The 19657-nt window shown below is 44.7% G+C and overlaps 3 protein-coding genes across 3 annotated transcripts in view; all 3 read right to left on the reverse strand.

The window, feature by feature from the left end:
* Positions 1-19657, reverse strand: part of LOC115595755 (NACHT, LRR and PYD domains-containing protein 14-like) — a 965684-nt gene that overhangs the window by 485832 nt on the left and 460195 nt on the right.
* Positions 860-1237, reverse strand: LOC115595821 (histone H4). Its single transcript, XM_030440670.1, has one exon. It carries the CDS (start codon positions 1221-1223, stop codon positions 912-914), a length of 312 nt encoding a protein of 103 aa, XP_030296530.1. The 5' UTR covers positions 1224-1237; the 3' UTR covers positions 860-911.
* On the reverse strand, positions 1720-2820 carry LOC115595818 (late histone H2A.L3). Its single transcript, XM_030440666.1, has one exon. The coding sequence runs from the start codon at positions 2749-2751 to the stop codon at positions 2371-2373; it is 381 nt and encodes a 126-aa protein (XP_030296526.1). The 5' UTR covers positions 2752-2820; the 3' UTR covers positions 1720-2370.

Here is a 19657-nt window from a genome sequence, read left to right on the forward strand (position 1 = left end):
ATTAAAAGGATGTTGAACCAAACTCCATTGTAAAAGCAGCTGTTTTAAACTCGGGCCCCACTGTTTTTCACAGTAAAAAAAAGTTGCATGTTTCGTGTCCATCTACAGACACAATCGCATTGATGTTATTTACTCAGTGACATCATTAAGTAACCTGTGACCTGAGTGCCAGAAACGTGCGCAGCTTCTCCATAACGCCATTTGTGTAAATGTCACAGATGTGGAGACAGTATTCACTACTGTGGCTCTGATTCGCCTCCAGAGGGAGAATAGAGACGTCAGATGCCCGAAACAGGAGTGTGTGGATCTGATGTGTTCACAGTCTGACAGCTAAACAGTCACGTGGGTCTTGGCAGCTTCATGAGGACATACAGACTCAGTTATACATAGAGAGCATCCATCATCCTGGCTGTCCTATAGACTATTTGCAACATTGTCTGTCCGCAGCAGCAGTCAGGCGACTCACAGCAAAAACCTTTAACTCATGACTGTCACCACCACAACTGTGTTGTATTTACTATTTCTGGAAACAATCATGGTCAGCGACTACAACATTATAACTGCATCCACAAATTGTTGGCTGATGCATGTTGAGAGTGAGAATTGGACACCAGGGAGACAGACATAGTTCTGGACTTTTATGAAGAACTGAACCATCACTGCACCACTGATGCAGAGTCACTGTGTGAAAGTTGCAAGAGACTGAATTATTGTTGCAGTCAGTGGCTGTAAAGAGAATCACATCATACTTTACAGAGTGACTCTCTATCCTTGTTAGTGACAACAAATTATGTTCCATTAACATTTACTTTTCATAAACGCTTCACACACTGAGCAGGACTGGTCTGTTTAGAGCAGGTGTGTGGCTCTTAAAAGAGCCGTTGTGTTGTTGTGGTCGGTCGCTGGTCGGTTTAACCCCCGAAGCCGTACAGGGTGCGGCCCTGCCTCTTCAGAGCGTACACCACGTCCATGGCGGTGACGGTCTTCCTCTTGGCGTGCTCGGTGTAGGTGACGGCGTCACGGATGACGTTCTCCAGGAACACCTTGAGCACACCGCGGGTCTCCTCGTATATCAAGCCAGAGATACGCTTGACTCCACCGCGGCGGGCCAGACGGCGGATGGCGGGTTTGGTGATTCCCTGGATGTTATCACGGAGGACTTTACGGTGACGCTTGGCGCCTCCTTTACCGAGTCCTTTACCTCCTTTACCGCGGCCGCTCATTGTGTCAAGAGTTTAGTACGAAGACAAACTGATGCCTGTTGGAGGAAGAGCGGCGCTACTTAAAGCCAGTTTGCGGACGTAACTGAAGACAGACAGCCTGAGCGCAGCCCGCCAATTTTGAGAAGAACTCCTTCAAAATAAAAGTGCACCGTTAACGCCCTCCCGGCTCAGAGTCGCTGACCTACATAAATTGTTTTGTTCTTTTTCTTTACAACAGTCTGACTAAATACTGGTAGTCGGATTTATAAGAGCTTCCAAAAGCCTACATTTAACTATTTATTAGTGTATTTTTGTAATGTATGTGATGTCTCCCAGTACGCTTCTGATGATTCACAGATTTACTCTCACTCATCCAGGTATTCATCTTCACAAACCTCCAATAAGCAAAGGTCAAAAACAGTCTAATATATTGTTGCATTATTCATGAGGATCAATAATACATTACACCTATAATATAATGGAACATTGAGAAATGCTAGAAAATAAAACGGAATGTGGTAGTAAATCATATATTTACCTTCGCATTAATTCAACTATTAAATTCAGGACATATTTATTCATTGGGCCATTTATGTATCTATTTCGGCAGGTTTGTGTTGGTTTACATTAACTTCATGCTATCAACAGTTGTGGTGCAGCATATCACCATGGTTACCGCTATACTCAGCTGGTCAGCTGTGCAGCTAGCGGTCTGGACCAGGAGCTCAGTGACGTAACAGGATGTGTTAGCATGCCAACATCAGTACACATCTCTGCAAGACAAAGACTTTGAGGTCCAAACTCTATTTCTTCTGTTGTACATTAATTCTTACATATATCTTACATACAGCAGCAATATTGTAACACACTCCACACAGGTAGACAGTCAAGCCTGCTGACTACAGAGTCAACACACACCTGAACCCGTCCTCCACGTTATAAGGGTCACAGCCCAGTAATATCTTTCAATGAATGTATAACTTGTCTGAAGTCATTTAGTGGCTTAACATGCAAGCAGTAGAGTTTAGTTGCCATTAGATTTGTATTTCAATGTTCTTATTGATAAAATCATATTTCAGCCAGGAGTCATTAATGTTTTAGGACTCAGCTCTTCAGAGGAGTGCTTGGCTCTTAAAAGAGCCGTTTGTTTGTGTTCGGTTCCGGGTGTTTACTTCTTGGCCTTCTCGGTCTTCTTGGGCAGCAGGACGGCCTGGATGTTGGGCAGCACGCCGCCCTGAGCGATGGTGACTCCGCCGAGCAGCTTGTTGAGCTCCTCGTCGTTGCGGACGGCCAGCTGCAGGTGGCGGGGGATGATGCGGGTCTTCTTGTTGTCTCGGGCGGCGTTTCCGGCCAACTCCAGGATCTCAGCGGTCAGGTACTCCAGCACCGCCGCCAGGTACACCGGAGCTCCGGCACCGACACGCTGAGCGTAGTTACCCTTCCTGAGCAGCCTGTGGACGCGGCCCACCGGAAACTGGAGTCCGGCCCGGGACGAGCGGCTCTTGGCCTTGGATCGAACCTTACCGGCGCCCTTTCCTCTTCCAGACATGATACAATGTTTCTCTTTAATGTTTCCTTCACAGAAGAAGTAGCAACCGACCGGCGACACCTGGTTTATATATCAGCCAACTGCTCGTTCATTGGATACAACGAGCCTAACGGTGACCGACCAATCAGAACAGAGCTGGGGGCGCTTTCCTGTATAAACGACGAGGCTTCCGTTTCGCGCTACAGCGGATTTTCAAAATAAAGGCAAAGTAAAGTTAGTTTGCAATTGATTTCAAAGGAATTCAGAACTTTTACCGGTTTGATCACAGACACTCCTCACTGAACAAACGGGACCTTAAATCAACGCTCATCGGAATCAGAAACAGATTTATTGGCACGAAGAAATTTACACCAACGAGGAATTTGTCTTTGTTGGGACGGTGCGTACATTTAAGACAATAAACAATAAACAAACAGTGACTATACGATATAACCAAACAGTGACATAAAGTGTGAGATGAGATGAGATAAAGATAAATAAAGATGGAGGAGCTGTACAGGAATGTGCACAAGCTAAAAGTTATAGAAATGTATCTCATGATGTGTTTATTATCAGTATAACACAGACATATATCTCATATATATCAATAACATCGTATTAAAGTCATTTTTAACAATAAGAGTAAATGAAAAGATCACCAACAAGTAGACAGTCAAGACATTGATCATTAAAGAGGAATTATCCAGATAAATAACTGTCTTTCAATGTGATTCATGACACAAATCATTTAAAAAACATTTGACACTTCATTCATATTTTATTTAAATAAGCTCTCAGTGTACACCAGAAGAGGTGTCTCATGTCATTATGATCCTTGATATATTTTGAATCAAATCAAAAGTGTGTTCAAACTCTTTATTAATGTGAAATAATTGTTCCTTTCACTATAGTTATACTGTTTCAATATAGAAGTAATGGAGTGAAGCACATGAACATTTTTATTGTGTTAATTTAAAACATATTTGACTTTTCATATGATAATATTGACATTCATCCATAATTTTCACTTTTGATTTAATAATTTTCAATTTTGGCTTTTTATCTCATTTAATTGATAATTGTGTGTGTGTGTGTACAAAGCTGTATCAGTACTTTTACTGGAGTAAAGGATCTGAATACTTCCTCCATCACTGACAGCCGGCATATCTGTGATGCTGTTAACACACTCAGTTATGAGATACAACTAAATGAATGCACTTTAACTTATAAATAAAGTTGTTAATGGAGCGGTGTAGTAACGAGTCCTGAAACCTGGAAGTCAGTTTGTGTTTTTGCACATCTGCTTCCCTCGTCTCAAAGTTGATGAGTTGTTGAGTTGGTTTTCAGTTTAAAGCCTGAAATAAGGTGTGTGGTTACCACAGGCTGAAGATATCTACACGTTCTGCTCTACCACATAAAATACATCAGTAAATGTCCCACAGTTTAACTATGAAGCGCTCACGTGTCTTAAAAACACACCATCACCTCCAGTAAACTTGTGGATTTCTCTGGTTTGAACATTGTTGTGATGTAAGAACACAACTCAACAACATACAGAACAAAGGTCGAGTCGTTTTTACACATTTTAATGCAGAAATGTTACATATTACATCTTAAATCAAGTTGAACTCATTTAATTTGATAGCAAATGCAGTCTGAGAGAAATCCTTCACATCATGGTTCAGTTAAACCTCAGTGAGGCGACACAATGGAAACGGTGACATCTGCTGGCAGAAAGCAGCTCCAGAACATGAACGCTGGTGATAAGAACGGCTTCAACACTGAGCTCAGAGGGAAAAAGCTCCACAGGTTGACTTCATGTGTGTGTTGATCACGTGATGTGTAAACCAGCAGGGTCGCACGTTAAACTGGAGTTCACTGATGCTGCAGGAAACATGATGATCAAACTGGTGTCACGTCTAAAACGTTCCCCTCAAGTTCAACGTCAGGCTGCACAAGTGACACACAGATACTGAGCTGTAACTTAATGTGTGAAAATAGTTGATTACAAATATATTTACAGTATAAACATGTTGTAGTTGTAAATGTGTGTTTGGACTGGATGGATTTGTTTGTGTTGTTGTTAAATCCAGGGGGCAGTAGGGAGGGCAGTTAGTGGCCCCAACACATGGAGCTGGATGGTGGACTTGGTGACAGTGGAGCTGATCTCAGAGCAGTTCAGACTGCAGCACTGACAGTCATCTCCACTTGTTGTGATTGGTCCGTCAGTCACTGCTGGATGAAGCTCTCCTCTCCACTCCACCTCCCAGTAACATGGCCCAGTCAGAGCCTCTCCACCCACCAGCTGATGGTGCTGCTTCGACCTCTCTGGATCATCAGGACACAGCTGATCCTCTCAACACCTCCACCTTTCATCACGACCACCTGATGAGAGAATGAGAGAGAGCAGAAGTGATACATGAGTGTTTCCAGAGACTCCCTCCATCAGCTGTCAGTCAGTGATATAAAGACCAGCACAACGTCAGTCCTGTTCAGACCACAAGTGGAGCGGCTGTGTAGCGTAGCCAGCTTCCTTTCAGCTTCATGTTAACGTGTTGGAGTGAAGCTCACAGGTTTACTCTGCAGGTTTCACTCAAGTACACAGTGAAATGAACTGCAGAGAGTCCCTGAACGCATCATTGCTGCAGAAACATTGTAATGATGATTGACAGCTGTTAAAAACCAGAGTCTCAGTCACACCTGAATATTTCATCTGCTTTGAAACATTACAAATATGTAAATATGGAGTCTGTTGTAAAACATGTGGAGCAAACAAAAGACAGATGGACAGATGAATATATGATGTTAAAGCTCCTACATGTTCATACACAGACTGACAGTCAAACATCAGCTGTGGTTACTGGACTTCAGCACAGCTTCTGCTCTGTACAAACACCACATGGTTACTAAATGTAATGATGGTTCAAAACTAGGGCTGTTAAACGATTAATTTTTTTAATCGCGATTAATCGCAAATTAATGGCAATTTTTTTGGCACATTTCTTTCTGTTCTAAATGTACCTCAAAGGAGAACTTCGGTCGATTTCAACATGCAGCTTTATCGCTCAAGCTACCCTTGACCAGCCAGTACTGAAAACGCGAGCAGTTTTGGTCCACCTCTTACAGGGCTCCTTGAACGGAGAGTTAGCATTGACAGCTTACAGCATGGGGTCTGAACTTTACACTGTGTTTTAAGCGTCTTAACGTGGTACAAATTTAACCCCAAAAGTTATGCAACATCATCAGAATCCTTACAACACAGCACTGTAGCGTTAATGACTCAAAATGAATTAAAAAGTGTTTAAAACAGTGTGTTTGTGCAAGCATACTATAGTTGATCCGTTGAGCGTGCGCTTACTCCCTCACTGGCAGCGAAGGAAACTTGAATTTTGCAGACAGAAATGTATTCCAGCATTTTCGTTTTTCTATTCATAATGTACATGTTCATGTTACAGCCTGTCATGAGCCATTAGCCTTACAATAGCCTGTTATGAGTCTATTTGCTTTTCACTCAGAGTTAGCTTGTCTGCTCATGCAAATGGTTCTTGCAGAGAGCAGAGCAGAGAGTCAGTGATGATCAAAGCAGTGCTAGTTACTGAAAATGGTACAAGTTTGTGCAATGCCAAATTGTGGCAATAGAATGAAGAAATATAAAAATATAAGCTTCCACCGTTTGCCTCTCTAAGACCCCGAAACATCACCGTTGTGGCTGGTTGTCCTTCATATAGATGTGCAAACTCCGTTTGAACTCTGTGCGGGTGACACACTGTGCGCTATCCTGGGACACATTAGGCTGTATGATGTCCCACTCCTTACAGCTGAGCATAGGCTTTCCTCTTCTGTATCCATTTGGACACAACATCCACAAGAGCACCACCAGGTCGCCGATGTCCTGGCCCGTGAAGCCGCCTCTGCCTGTTCCGCTCTCTGCACCTCTCTCTCCGCTCTCTCGTTCTCTAGTGCAAGTAACTCCTCATCTGTCTACTCCGGTACGAACAAATATGGACTACCATCGAATTTAAAAGGTTCGTCATCGAGGTCTTCCACTTCGACATCAGACAAGCTCTCCATCGTGACTATTTCGGAAACAGCTTCGATCATCACGGACTCTCTGCTCTGCTCTCTGCAAGAACCATTAGCATGAGCAGACAAGCTAGCTCTCGGTGCAGAGCGAATAGACTCATAACAGGCTATTGTAAGGCTAATGGCTCATGGCAGGCTGTAACATGAACATGTACGTTATGAATAGAAAAACAAAAAAGCTGGAATACATTTCTGTCTGCAAAATTCAAGTTTCCGTCGCTGCCAGTGAGGGAGTAAGCGCACGCTCGATGGATCGATTAGTTTGGTCTACGACATGGATGTCAACAAACTGGTATGTGGCTGCTTGCACAAACACACTGTTTTAACCACTTTGTGAGTCATAAACGCTACAGTGCTGTGTTGTAAGGTGTCTGCTGTTGTTGCCAAACTTTTGGGGTGAGATTTGGACCATGTTAAGACGCTTAAACACAGTATAAAGTTCTGACCCCATGCTGTTAGCTGTCAATGCTAACTCTCAGTTCAAGGAGCCCTGTAAGAGGTGGACCAAAAGTGTGCGCGTTTTCGGTACTGGCTAGTCAAGGGTAGCTTGAGCGATAAAGCTGCATGTTGAAATCGACCAAAGTTCTCCTTTAATGTATTTTGTTCATATTCTTAATACTTTTAACAACATAAGAAAGGGCAAATATGCTTGCTTTATGAAAATGTTTATTCAACACTTAAAATCATGCACTTCAAATAAAAGGCTCAAAAAAATATCCCCTCATCCTAAATGGGATCAAAACATGGTGATGTCTGCTTTTGGCGAGGGGGGACCGGTGGGCTCTCTGCATCTGCCATGTGTTTGGCTTGCAAATGATATTTGAGACTCGACGTACTTCAATGGTAACTCATTTCATGTCGACAGTACATGCAGATAACTTTGTCCTATGCACCGAACCATCTGGTAGTGTTTTGAAAGTGAATTTGCCGTTCATAAGTCCTTTCTCCATTTCCTTTCACTTTCGCTTTTCAGTCCACCTTGTTTTTCCCGAACGCCAACCCTGCTTCTTCTTCTTCTGATTCCCTTTCTTATTCTTCTGCCAACCTCTGGATCAAGACTACAGGTGCCACTGACGGCTGTAAATCAAACAATGCGCGTTCTTTTTAAAAAAAAATACAGAGCATTAATCGCGGGTTAAGAAAATTAACACCGTTAAAAGGAAGTTGCGTTAACGCGCGATTAACACGTTAACTTTGACAGCCCTATTCAAAACACATCAACAACTTGTTTGTAATTGGACAGAACCTTAGACCCTGTAGACTGTTTGATGTTTCGTGAAATGTTGTTGTGCTTTGACCTTCAGGGCCACCGTAGACCTGAGAGCTGTGACACAGATCAACTGATCAGTTCTTTAGTGTTTTAGAGAGATCACATGTGATGAATGAGGACGACTGTCTCTACACATCCTGTGATGCTGTCAGCTGTAATCAAGCTTTACTTCCTGTAGACATGAACACAGCAACAACAGTCATCTTCACATCAACTCAACACCAGATCACAACAAGCTTCTGGCTCGTCTGATTGGCCGTTCTCCTCTCACAGCTTCACTGAGGAAAACAGGAAATACTGGATCTTCACTTTGATACTGACTGTGTTCAGAACAATACTGCTGAAACCAGCGTGGACTGACTCCAACCCTCTACTGACCTCAGAGTCTCCAGTCTACAGTGTGGACTGTCATTCAGATCAGACAGCAGCTTCACGTCTGAATCCTGCAGCTTGTTTCCTCTCAGCTCCAGCTCTCTCAGATGGGAGGGGTTGGACTTCAGAGCTGAGGCCAGAGAATCACAGCTAATCATTGACAAACTGCAGCTCCTCAATCTGAACAAAGAGTAAATGATGAAGATAAAAATCAATGTATAATCCAATCAGATGTGTTCCGGTTTAAATGTGCAGTTCAACATCACTGTGTCCTAATGAAGGTGCTCCGATTGTTATCAGATGATATTGGTTCTGAATAGTTTGATGGGTGGTCTCTAAAAGGGCCAATCAGAAGAGCCAATCAGATAAACACAGGAGACAGTTTCTCTTTAATACATGCAGCATGGAGAGAAGAGCCACAATGTTCTCTGCAGTCTTCCACATTGTCTTGATTTCTATACAGCAGAACAGTGGTTACATACTTTATGACAGCTGTTACCCATGCCTTCCCCAAGGCAGTGACCCTCTGATGTTTGACTGGACAATAAGTGTCATCCTAGCTGCCTTCTGTTATCATCCTCATATGAACTCCTCACCTGTTCTATCCCTGACACCTCCCCTCACCTCAGTTGAAGGGGAATCTCCCCTCCTCTCACATCCTGACATCTTCTCTACCATACATTGATATTCAAATCCAATACTGTTTAATTCCCATCAGTTAGAATAGTTTGTAACTAAAGTTGGCCTGTAAAGACGGACTAGTGAGTAGATGAGTCTCCGTGTTCGCTGTGATGATGTGATGACCGCTACCTGTTTTTAATACACAGAAAAGCTTTATTATTAAACTCTGGGACATTAAATGGTCTCCTCCTCTGAACCGTCACCTTACGGTGGTGGAGGGGTTTGAGTACCTAAATGATCCTAGGAGCTATGTTGTCCGGGGCTTAGTGCCCCTGGTAGAGTCTCCCAAGGCAAACAGGTTCTAGGTGACAGGTCAGGCTAAGAGTGTTTCCAATGCCCCAAATGACAGATATTAAAACAAGGACGTTCACGTCGTCCGGAATAGCATTACCGGGGCCTCACCCTGGACCCAGGCTTGGTGTTGGGGGTCTTTGCCTATGGGACCCGGCCGGGCACAGCCCGAAAGAGCAATGTGGGCCATCCCTCCAGTAGGTTCACCATCCGGAGGGTTCAGAAGGGGCCGGTGCTATGCAATTCGGGGGGCGGTCGTGGGCGGGGGCCCCGGCGACCCAATCCCTGACTCTGGCCATGGGGACATGGAATGTCACCTCGCTGGGGGGGAAAGAGCCTGAGCTAGTGCGGGAGGTTGAGTGGTACCAGCTAGAGATAGTTGGGCTCACCTCCATGCACGGATTGGGCTCTAGAACCCAACTCCTTGAGAGAGGCTGGACTCTCTTCCACTCTGGAGGTGCCTGCCTGTGAGAGGTGGTGAGCTGGTGTGGGCTTGCTTATAGCTCCCCAGCTTAGCTGCCATGTGTTGGAGTTTTGAACGAGAAGGTCATCTCCCTGCACCTTCAGGTCAGGGATAGGTCTCTCACTGTTGTTTTGGCTTTCGGGCCGAACAGCAGTGTAGAGTACCCGGCCTTCTTGTAGGCCTTTGGAGGGGTACTGGAGAGTGCTCCAACCGGGGACTCCGTTGATCTACTGGGGGACTTTAACATTCACGTGGGCAGCAACAGCGTTACCTGGAGGGGTGTGATTGGGAGGAACGGTCTCCCTGATCTGAACCCGAGTGGTGTTCTTTTGCAGGACTTCTGTGCTAGTCACAGTTTGTCCATAACGAACACCATGATCAAGCATAAGGGTGTCCATCAGTGCACGTGGCACCAGGACACCCTAGGTCAATGATCGACTTTGTGGTCGTGTCATCTGACCTCCGGCCTTATGTCTTGGACACTTGGGTGAAGAGAGGGGCTGAGCTGTCAACCGACCATCTGGTGGTGAGTTGGATTTGCTGGCAGGGGAGGAAGCTGGACAGACTTGGCGCACCCAAACGAAAAACGAAAAGTTCAGGGAGGCCATGGAGGAGGACTATCAGTCGGCCTCAAGGAAATTCTGGCAAACCATCCGGGGCATCAGGAAGGGGAAGCAGCCCTCCGCCAACACCTCGACTGGGGATATCGTCGGGTGGTGGAAGGAATACTTCGTGGATATCCTCAATCCCTCTGACACGCCTTCCAGAAAGGAAGCAGAGGCTGGGGACTCAGAGATGGATTCATTCATCACCCAAGCAAAAGTCACTGAGGTAGTTTGGAAGCTCCTCAATGACAAGGCACCGGGGGTGGATGAGATCCGCCCTGAGTACCTCAAGTCTCTGGATGTTGTGGGCTGTCTTGGCTGACAAATCTCTGCAGCATCATGTGGCAGTCGGGGACAGTGCCTCTGGACTGGCAGACTGGGGTGATGGTCCCTCTATTCAAAAAGGGGGACCGGAGGGTGTGTTCCAACTATTGGGGGATCACACTCCTCAGCCTCCCTGGGAAAGACTATTCCAGGGTACTGCAGAGGAGAATTCGGCTGATAGTTGAACCTCGGATTCAGGAGGAACAATGTGGTTTTTGTCCTGGCCGTTGAACACTGGACCAGCTCTGTACCCCCCGCAGGGTGCTTGAGGTTTCATGGGAGTTTGCCCAACCAGTCCACATGTGTTTTGTGGACTTGGAGAAGGCATTCAACCGTGTCCCTCATGGCATTCTGTGGGAGGTGCTTCGGGAGTACGGGGTCGGAAGCCCTCTGCTAAGCACGGTACCTGTACAACCGGAGCAGGAGCTTGGTTCGCATTGCTGGAAGTAAGTCAGAACTGTTCCTGGTGCATGTTGGACTCCGGCAGGGCTGCCCTTTGTCACCGGTTCTGTTCATTATTTTTATGGATAGATGGAGGGGGTCTGGTTCAGGAGCCACTGGATTTCTCCCCACCGGGAGGAGACCGCAGACCCAGAACATGCTGGAGTGACTATGTCACTCGGTTGGCCTGGGAACGCCTGGGATCCTCCCGGATGAGCTAGAGGAAGTGTCCGGGGAGAGGAAAGTCTGGGTGACCCTGCTCAGACAGCTGCCCCCGCGACCTGGCCCGGGATAAGCGGAAGAAAATGGATGGATGGATGGATTAAATGATGGTTTTTATGTAGGAGAACAAAACGTGTGAATATGTTCAGCCTGTGGTAACCACACACCTTATTTTGCACATTTAACTGAAAACACATTCAACAAACTCACAGACTTTGAGACGAGGGAACAGGATGTCCTAACATGCTAACATACTAACAGATTTCTGGTTTTAGGACTACAGACTACACCTCTCTATAGGGAGGGGAAGTCCCGCCCCTTCAGGTTGACCTCATGGGACCTGATTTCAGTCAAGAAAGTGTCTGTTTGTGGTAAAAAGAAAAGTAAAATCTCATGTAGATTTGTGTTAAAGCGCTCACTGGATTTCATCACTGCTTTTTGCAGACGCTCTTGTCTTGTTAGCTCCTTTGAGCCAGGACCTCCAGCATTTCCTGGGGCGGTTTGCAGCCGAGTGTGAAGAAGCTGGGATGAAAGTCAGCACCTCCAAGTCTGAGGTCATGGTTCTTGACCGGAAAAAGGTGCTTGCTCCCTCCGGGTTGGGGGAGAGTTCCTGCCTCAAGTGGAGGACTTCAAGTATCTTGGGGTCTTGTTCACGAGTGAGGGAAGGATGGAGTGCGAGATTGACATGCAGATTGGTGAAGCGACCGCAGTAATGCGGTCGTTGTATCGTCTGTTGCGATGAAGAGAGAGCTGAGCCAAAAGGCGGGGGACCTGATTTCAGTCAAGAAAGTGTCTGTTTGTGGTAAAAAGAAAAGTAAAATCTCATGTAGATTTGTGTTAAAGCGCTCAGTGAACTACTTCATCTCACTCAACATACGTCACCAACATGGCTGCCGCCTCAACACAGAAGAAGGTCTGGTCTGTCTCATTTTTTCTGAAATAAGGTCCCAGGTGGTTGACCAGAGGGGGCGTGGCTTCACCTCAATATTGAGTATCATCATCATGGTGACATCATCCTGTCAACTCAACATTCACCCACCTGTTCACATCAACCTACGTTAATAACTAGAATTATAGTATCTGTGTATGACTGTTTGTTGTGATCTGAGCTTAGACAAACCCAGAAAACAAGTGAAATGAAGGAAATTCTAAACTGTTGTTCTACATTTAAATTTAATAAACACAGAGGAAAAAACACATGAACTGACCTCAGAGTCTCCAGTTGAAAGTTTGGACTCTCCAATCCAGAACACAGCAGCTTCACTCCTGAATCGTGCAGCTTGTTGTAGTTCAGGTCCAGATGTCTCAAATGGGAAGGGTTGGACTTCAGAGCTGCGGCCAGAGAATCACAGCTGTTCTCTGACAAACTGCAGCTCCTCAATCTGAACAGATTAAATGATGAAGACATTTATAATTTATAATCCAATCAGATGTGTTCAGGTTTAAATGTGAAGCTCAACATCTCTGTGTCCTAAGTAAGGGTGCTCCGATTGTTATCAGACGATATTGGTTCTGAATAGTTTGATGGGATCAGATAAACATGGGAGACAGTTTCTCTTAAATACACGTGTCTGTGTGCGTGTGTCTGTTTGTCTTTCTGTGTGCCAGCACCGCGGAGCCTAAAGAGGCATGGCGGTACAGGTCATGATGACGATGTATGTGTTTTCTCAAGGTGTTTCCCCACGTATCCCCCTGTTAATCTAAACATGTACCGGCTGACCGTTTATAATCATATGGATGCTGTTACAATGTGTTGTGATTGAGATCCTGACCCACCAAAAATCCTGGAAAGTGTCACACAACTCTAAATTACATAATTACATAATCACCATTAGTAAACTGGATGGTCTTTGACTCTCTCACTCATGAGGAGGGAGGCTGTTTTCACCTAAGGCTCGGTCGGGAGGGCTGATAGTTGCAGTGATATATTTCAAACAAAAACATTGGTGAGTTAAAGTTTTTGCCGGTGACAGACGCTGTTTTTCGGGCAGAAATGTGACGAAGAGTCAGTAGGACAGCAGGACGACAGATACTTATCCATGTACAATTTGCGGTATTTTTTTCCTCATATAAGTTGCCTCTGATATTACCTCCAGAGGCATATCAGCGCCGGAGCAAAATTTAAACCCTGGCCGCCTCTGAGACATTCATACAGAGGAGAGTGCGCAGAATTGGCAAAGGATTCCCGCATTCAAAAGGCAGTGTGAATAGGGCAACTATCAATGATCAAACACTAATGATGAAAAACATTTCAAATGAATTTGATGATTTTAAATCAAATATGAGTTCAGAGGATCTTCTGTTCACAGATGAGACCAATTACCAAAAATATAAACATTCATTTAAGTTTTCTACAGTTTCGTTAAGAAACACAAGTCTTTAATGACTGCAGACAAAATTTAGATCAAGAAACATGAAAATATGAACAAAAGGACGTTTACAGATATAAGAACATAAATTAGTTAATAAATTATATTAACTTAACATTTAAGATGTACAGCAGTAACAGAGAGTCAGTGAACTGACCTCAGAGTCTCCAGTCTACAGTGTTGACTCTGCAGAAAATCACACAGCAGCTTCACTCCTGAATCCTGCAGCTTGTTGTTGTAGCTCAGGTCCAGCTCTCTCAGATAGGAGGGGTTGGACTTAAGAGCTGAAGCCAGAGAAGCACAGCTGATCTCTGACAAACTGCAACTCCACAATCTGAATAAAGAATAAATGAAGCAAGTTTAGAAGACAATGTTCCTGCTTGAAATTATTCAGTGTTTAATCATCTGTTCAGACCTGAACAAGTTTAGAAAAAAGGAGACTGGTGTCAAATTTATAATTGACTTACGCAGTCAATATTTTCAATGTTCTAAAGTTTGTCTCCAGAGTTCAGACAGTCAACACATGTAGTATGTTCAATCAGAGATGACATCACATTATATTCATGTGTCTTTTTTCCAGTGTGACTTTAACAGTGTCTGTCACTTTAAAACCAACAATCCAAAATGAACACACACCTCACTGTGTGATTGGTCACCTGAGTGGAGGTGAGAAAGGAGGCGGGTTTAAACTTTTCTCTCAGCTCTTTGTTCATTTGTTAAAAAACTATTCTGTCACTGTTCATATGAACAACTGAGTGTAAAACTATGAACGTCTTCAGCAGAGACTGTCTGAACATGTGACAAGTCTTCTCCATATTTAAACCATTGTTGTGTTTCCAGCAGCTCTTCACTCCACCTTTGGCTGTTTGGAACAGCTGTGAACACTTTGAGCTCCAGATGTGTTCAGACAACACGTCGTACCACTGAGCTTCTTTCTACAAATATCCCAGCCAACAGCTCTTAAAGAAAACCAGTTGAGTGGATTTGCAAACAGAAGTGAATCCAACATCCTGCTTCTGTACGCTGCAGGCACAGTGAGCATAAGAGCCAGGTGAACTCTGAACCTGGCTCTGGCGCACAACTGACCACAGTTACTCTAAAGAATTATTAATTAGTTCCAGCACCGATCCATCTCATTCCTACTGGCTGAGGAAATGACCTGAAGGAAACTGCAGAGGAATTATGGGATTGTTCCCAAGGAATTGTGGGAATTGTTGTTGGATGTACAGACTCTAAGCAGCCTGGGACATCATTTTAATCACACGACAGATTTCAGTGACCAAACAGAAAAGTTCTACACCATCGATTCACCTTCAACACAAACGAGCAGCTCTGTCTCACACACATAGAAAGCTGTAATCAAAGCACAGATCTTCATCACCACTGTCATCTCCATCAACACACAGCTGACTGACTGAGAGCTTCATCCTCCATCATCGTCATCACTGATCAGATGTGCACTGAGCTGTGTGTGTGTGTATGTGTGTGTGTGTGTGTGAACTGAAGGAAATTTGAAACTCTTGTTCTAGATTTTAATTTAATAAACACAAAGCGAAAACATATGAACTGACTTCAGAGTCTCCAGTTGACAGTTTGGACTCTTCAGTCCAGAACACAGCAGCTTCACTCCTGAATCATTCACATAGGTGTAACCCAGGTGCAGCTCTCTCAGATGTGAGGGGTTGGACTTCAGAGCTGAGGCGACAACTTCACAGTGAGTCTCTGAGAGTTCACAATGAGTCAGTCTGTGAATACAGATGATACAACTTTTAAAACCAGATGTCGCTGATTGTCGCTCCATCTGCTTTTCATCTCCCATGTCATTCTGTTAATGCCTCCCACTGTAGAAACACAATAATTACAACTAAACATTGTGTTATTATAATTTTATGGATAATAATTTTCTCACCTGGCTGAGTTTAATGTTTTGGAAACAAGACGACTTCATGTAATTTCTACTATGAGCTTGGTGATGATCATTTATTCAATCAGCAGGTTTAAAACTTGTTTTGGTAAACGTGTATAGTGTTGAGGTTGTAAATTATTCATGTTGTGTAAAGTGTTGATCTTTGATACCATGATGTTCAACACATCTGGACTTACACAGCCTTTCTACAGTTCCTCACAGCTGGAATCAGTCTCAGTCGTCCCTGTTCGGATGTGTTGTATTTCTGCAGGTCCAACTCATCCAGAACCTCCTCTGAAATCTGCAGCATGTAGGCCAGAGCAGAGCAGTGGATCTCAGAGAGGTCCGTCTCTGATCTGTTCTCTGACTTCAGGAAGTTTTGGATCTCCTGATGGACTGAGTGGTCGTTCATCTCCGTCAGACAGTGGACGATGTTGATGCTTCTGTTAGGAGAGATATAGTCACTGTTCTTCTTCAGGTTATTGATGACTCTCTGGATGATTTCTGGACTGTTGTCTGTCTGACCCAGCAGACATTCTAAGAGTCTCTGGTTGGACTTCAGAGAGAGGCCATGAAGAAAGCGAACAAACAGGTCCAGGTGACCATTTTTACTGCCCAGGGATTTCTGCATGGCGCTCCTCAAGAAGTCATCAAGGGATGAGTCACTGTTATACCTCCATCCTCTCAGGAAGTCCTCCACCACCTTTGTGTTCCTGTTGGTGTGACAGTGGAACATGTAGACTGCAGCCAGAAACTCCTGAACGCTCAGATGAACAAAGCAGTAGACTGTTTTCTGGAAGATCACAATCTCTCTTCTGAAGATCTCTGTACAAACTCCTGAGTACACCGAGGCCTCTGTGACATTAAGACCACAGCGCTCCAGGTCTTCTTGGTAGAACATGATGTTTCCTGTCTCCAGATGTTCAAACGCCAGCCTCCCCAGCTTCAGAAGAACTTCCCTGTCAGCCTCCGTCAGCTCCTGTGGACTCGTCTCACATCCCTCATGGTACTTCTGCTTCTTCATCTTTGTCTGAACCAGCAGGAAGTGTGAGTACATGTCAGTCAGGGTCTTGGGCAGCTCTCCTCTCTGGTCTGTAGTCAACATGTGGTCCAGAACTGTAGCAGTGATCCAGCAGAAGACTGGGATCAGACACATGATGTGGAGGCTCCTGGAGGTCTTGATGTGTGAAATGATTCTGCTGGACAGATCTTCATCACTGAACCTCCTCCTGAAGTACTCCTCCTTCTGGACGTCAGTGAAGCCTCGTACTTCTGTTACCCTGTCCACACATGAAGGAGGGATCTGATTGGCTGCTGCAGGTCGGGAAGTTATCCAGACGAGAGCCGAGGGAAGCAGCTTCCCCTGGATGAGGTTTGTCAGCAGCACGCTGACTGATGACTTCTGTGTGACATCAGACACGACTTCATGGTTGTTGAAATCCAGTGAAAGTCTGCTTTCATCCAGGCCGTCAAAGATGAAGAGAAGTTTACAGACAGCGAGCTTCTCTGCTGTCACCTTCTGTAATGTTGGATGGAAAACATGGAGCAGCCTGAGAAGACTGTACTGCTCATCTCTGATCAGGTTCAGCTCCCTGAACGACAGCAGAACCAGCAGACTGACATCTTGGTTTTCGGAGCCCTCTGCCCAGTCCAGAGTGAACTTCTGCACCGAGAAGGTTTTTCCAACTCCAGCGACGCCGTTGGTCAGAACGACTCTGACGCGTCTCTGTTGGTCAGGTGAGGCTTTAAAGATGTCGCAGCACCTGATTGGAGTTTCACTGAAGGTCTTCTTTTTGGAAGCTGTCTCAAGCTGCCTCACCTCATGTTGGGTATTAACCTCTTCACTCTGTCCCTCTGTGATGTAGAGCTCAGTGTAGATCCTGCTGAGGAGGGTTCCACTTCCTGTTCCATCACTTCCTGTTCCATCACTTCCTTCAGTGACACATTCACATCTCCTCCTCAGACTGATCTTATGTTCATCTAAAACCTCCTGCAGACCAACATTCACTGAAGAGAGAAAAATGTTTGAGAGAATTTGACAATCTGGGATTATTTTCATGATCAATAACAATCCATCAGTATCAGAATATATAAAGTTTGAGTCTCTTCGGGTCTTTTCATTGATTTTGTGTGTGTTCTAGACAATCTAGTATTTTGTCCTGGTGTTTGGTCTGAATGCCTCTGAAGTCTCTAAATAAATGTAATGACATGTAGAAGCTGAGATGTTTAAAGCAACATTATGTAACTTTTTGAGGTTAACCTCTCCGCACCCACCCGCCCGCCGACGGGCGATTTCAGATAAATGACTGTATGTCTACACTGCGCAGTGACGTATCCGCTTCAACTTTCATCAATATGGACATACTATACGTCGTTAGAAAGAGGAGAATCTCCGCAATTCATTCATCCAGTTGATTTTGCAGAAATCATGAGCACCAAACCATAAATCATTGATATTCACCAGCATGGTAAACGTGAGACACAAGAAACACACGGCGACTCCCTACCTTTGAAGCGGCCATAAAGCCGTAATATGTGTCCATTCCTCAATTATCTATATTCCAGTTGTCCGTAAGAATCCACTGATCAAAAGCATCAAAATGGTTTTTCATAAAATTATTCCAGCTTGTGAATATCGTCCTGTAAAGTCCATTTGTTTACCGTCTGCCAACTTTGTCCGGCATATAAAGTTCATACTTTACCGGCCGCACCGAAATGTTTTCTAGTTCCTGTATGGTGATGTTGGGTATGCTTGTTTTCATCACTTTGCTAGCTACAAAATAAAAGTGTCCCCATCTTCTTCTGTTCAGTTTTCACCCCAGCAGAGCCCCTGAAGTAGATCGAGCGCTGCCTGTTTGAAGGACCAATATACTTTGTTTACTGTTTTTCGCTGCCTTAGTATAGGAATAGCGTATTGGCTATCGACATGTCAATAACTCAGGCTTCTAGCCAATTATTTTACCTTTCTAATGAGGGCAGGCGTGCCCAGGTCAGGTATTTATGAGCCGAGGGGTTTCCGTGCGTCTGGCGACTCGTGGGCGGACTTTACGCAGCACACGCACGGTGAAGAGACGCAGCAAACATTTACATTTCTTCGTAGGCATTTTCAGAGTTTACAATGGCGAAAGCCAGGAAGAAATCCAAATATATCCGTGAAGATGACCAGGAATGGACTATAGCATCATCTGATGAGAGTCAAGACAGTGAGTATGACTCTGAGAGAGAGGAGATGTTCGCTCAGGGACTTGACGACATCTTAGATCGGTGAGTAACGTTATCTTTGATCATGTTTTATTTATTTATTTAGCCATGAGTGAAATTTGAATGAAAGTTAGTGGGTGGGGTTTTTTTTATGATTACAGTGACCGTACAGTATACATTAGCATGTCATAAATGATGCTAAATGGTTAGCGCCCCAGGGCCTAATTAGCCTTGCTAAGCCTAGCTAGCTAGCTAGCTACTCAACTACTCAACTAAAGTTATGTAATCCTTGTAATCCTATTCTATAATGTCAGGGTTTTCCCTGCCATTATATGGCTTAGGCGCGGCGCCCAAGCGTTTTTGCCTCCCGCCTAAGCAGGGTTCTCCCCAGACGGTGGAACAGCGGCGCTACCCTGCTATACCGCTAGGTCAGCGGCGCTACACTCCGCGCGTGACGGTGACGAGCGACCGTCCCCCGGCTGACGGCGATGAGCGTCCGTCCGTCCGTGTCTCTCTCTTCCCCCATCCCCCGGGACAGACTATCCTCTAATTCCCTTTTATTTAGATTTTTTTTTTCAAGCTTGTAAACAAATTGAACTAGATCTTTTTCACTGACCAGACACTGGGAATATTCCCCCAATTCAATTATTCTGTTTATGTACAGTTATTTCCCTGATGTTTTTGTGTAATATATAATAT

The sequence above is a fragment of the Sparus aurata genome, chromosome 14 (genome assembly GCF_900880675.1).
Source record: "Sparus aurata chromosome 14, fSpaAur1.1, whole genome shotgun sequence".
Taxonomy (NCBI): Eukaryota; Metazoa; Chordata; class Actinopteri; order Spariformes; family Sparidae; genus Sparus; species Sparus aurata.

Coding starts and splice junctions, on each gene's coding strand:
- LOC115595821 (XM_030440670.1), bottom strand. CDS start 1,223: ATGAGCGGCCGCGGTAAAGGAGGTAAAGGACTCGGTAAAGGAGGCGCC.
- LOC115595818 (XM_030440666.1), bottom strand. CDS start 2,751: ATGTCTGGAAGAGGAAAGGGCGCCGGTAAGGTTCGATCCAAGGCCAAG.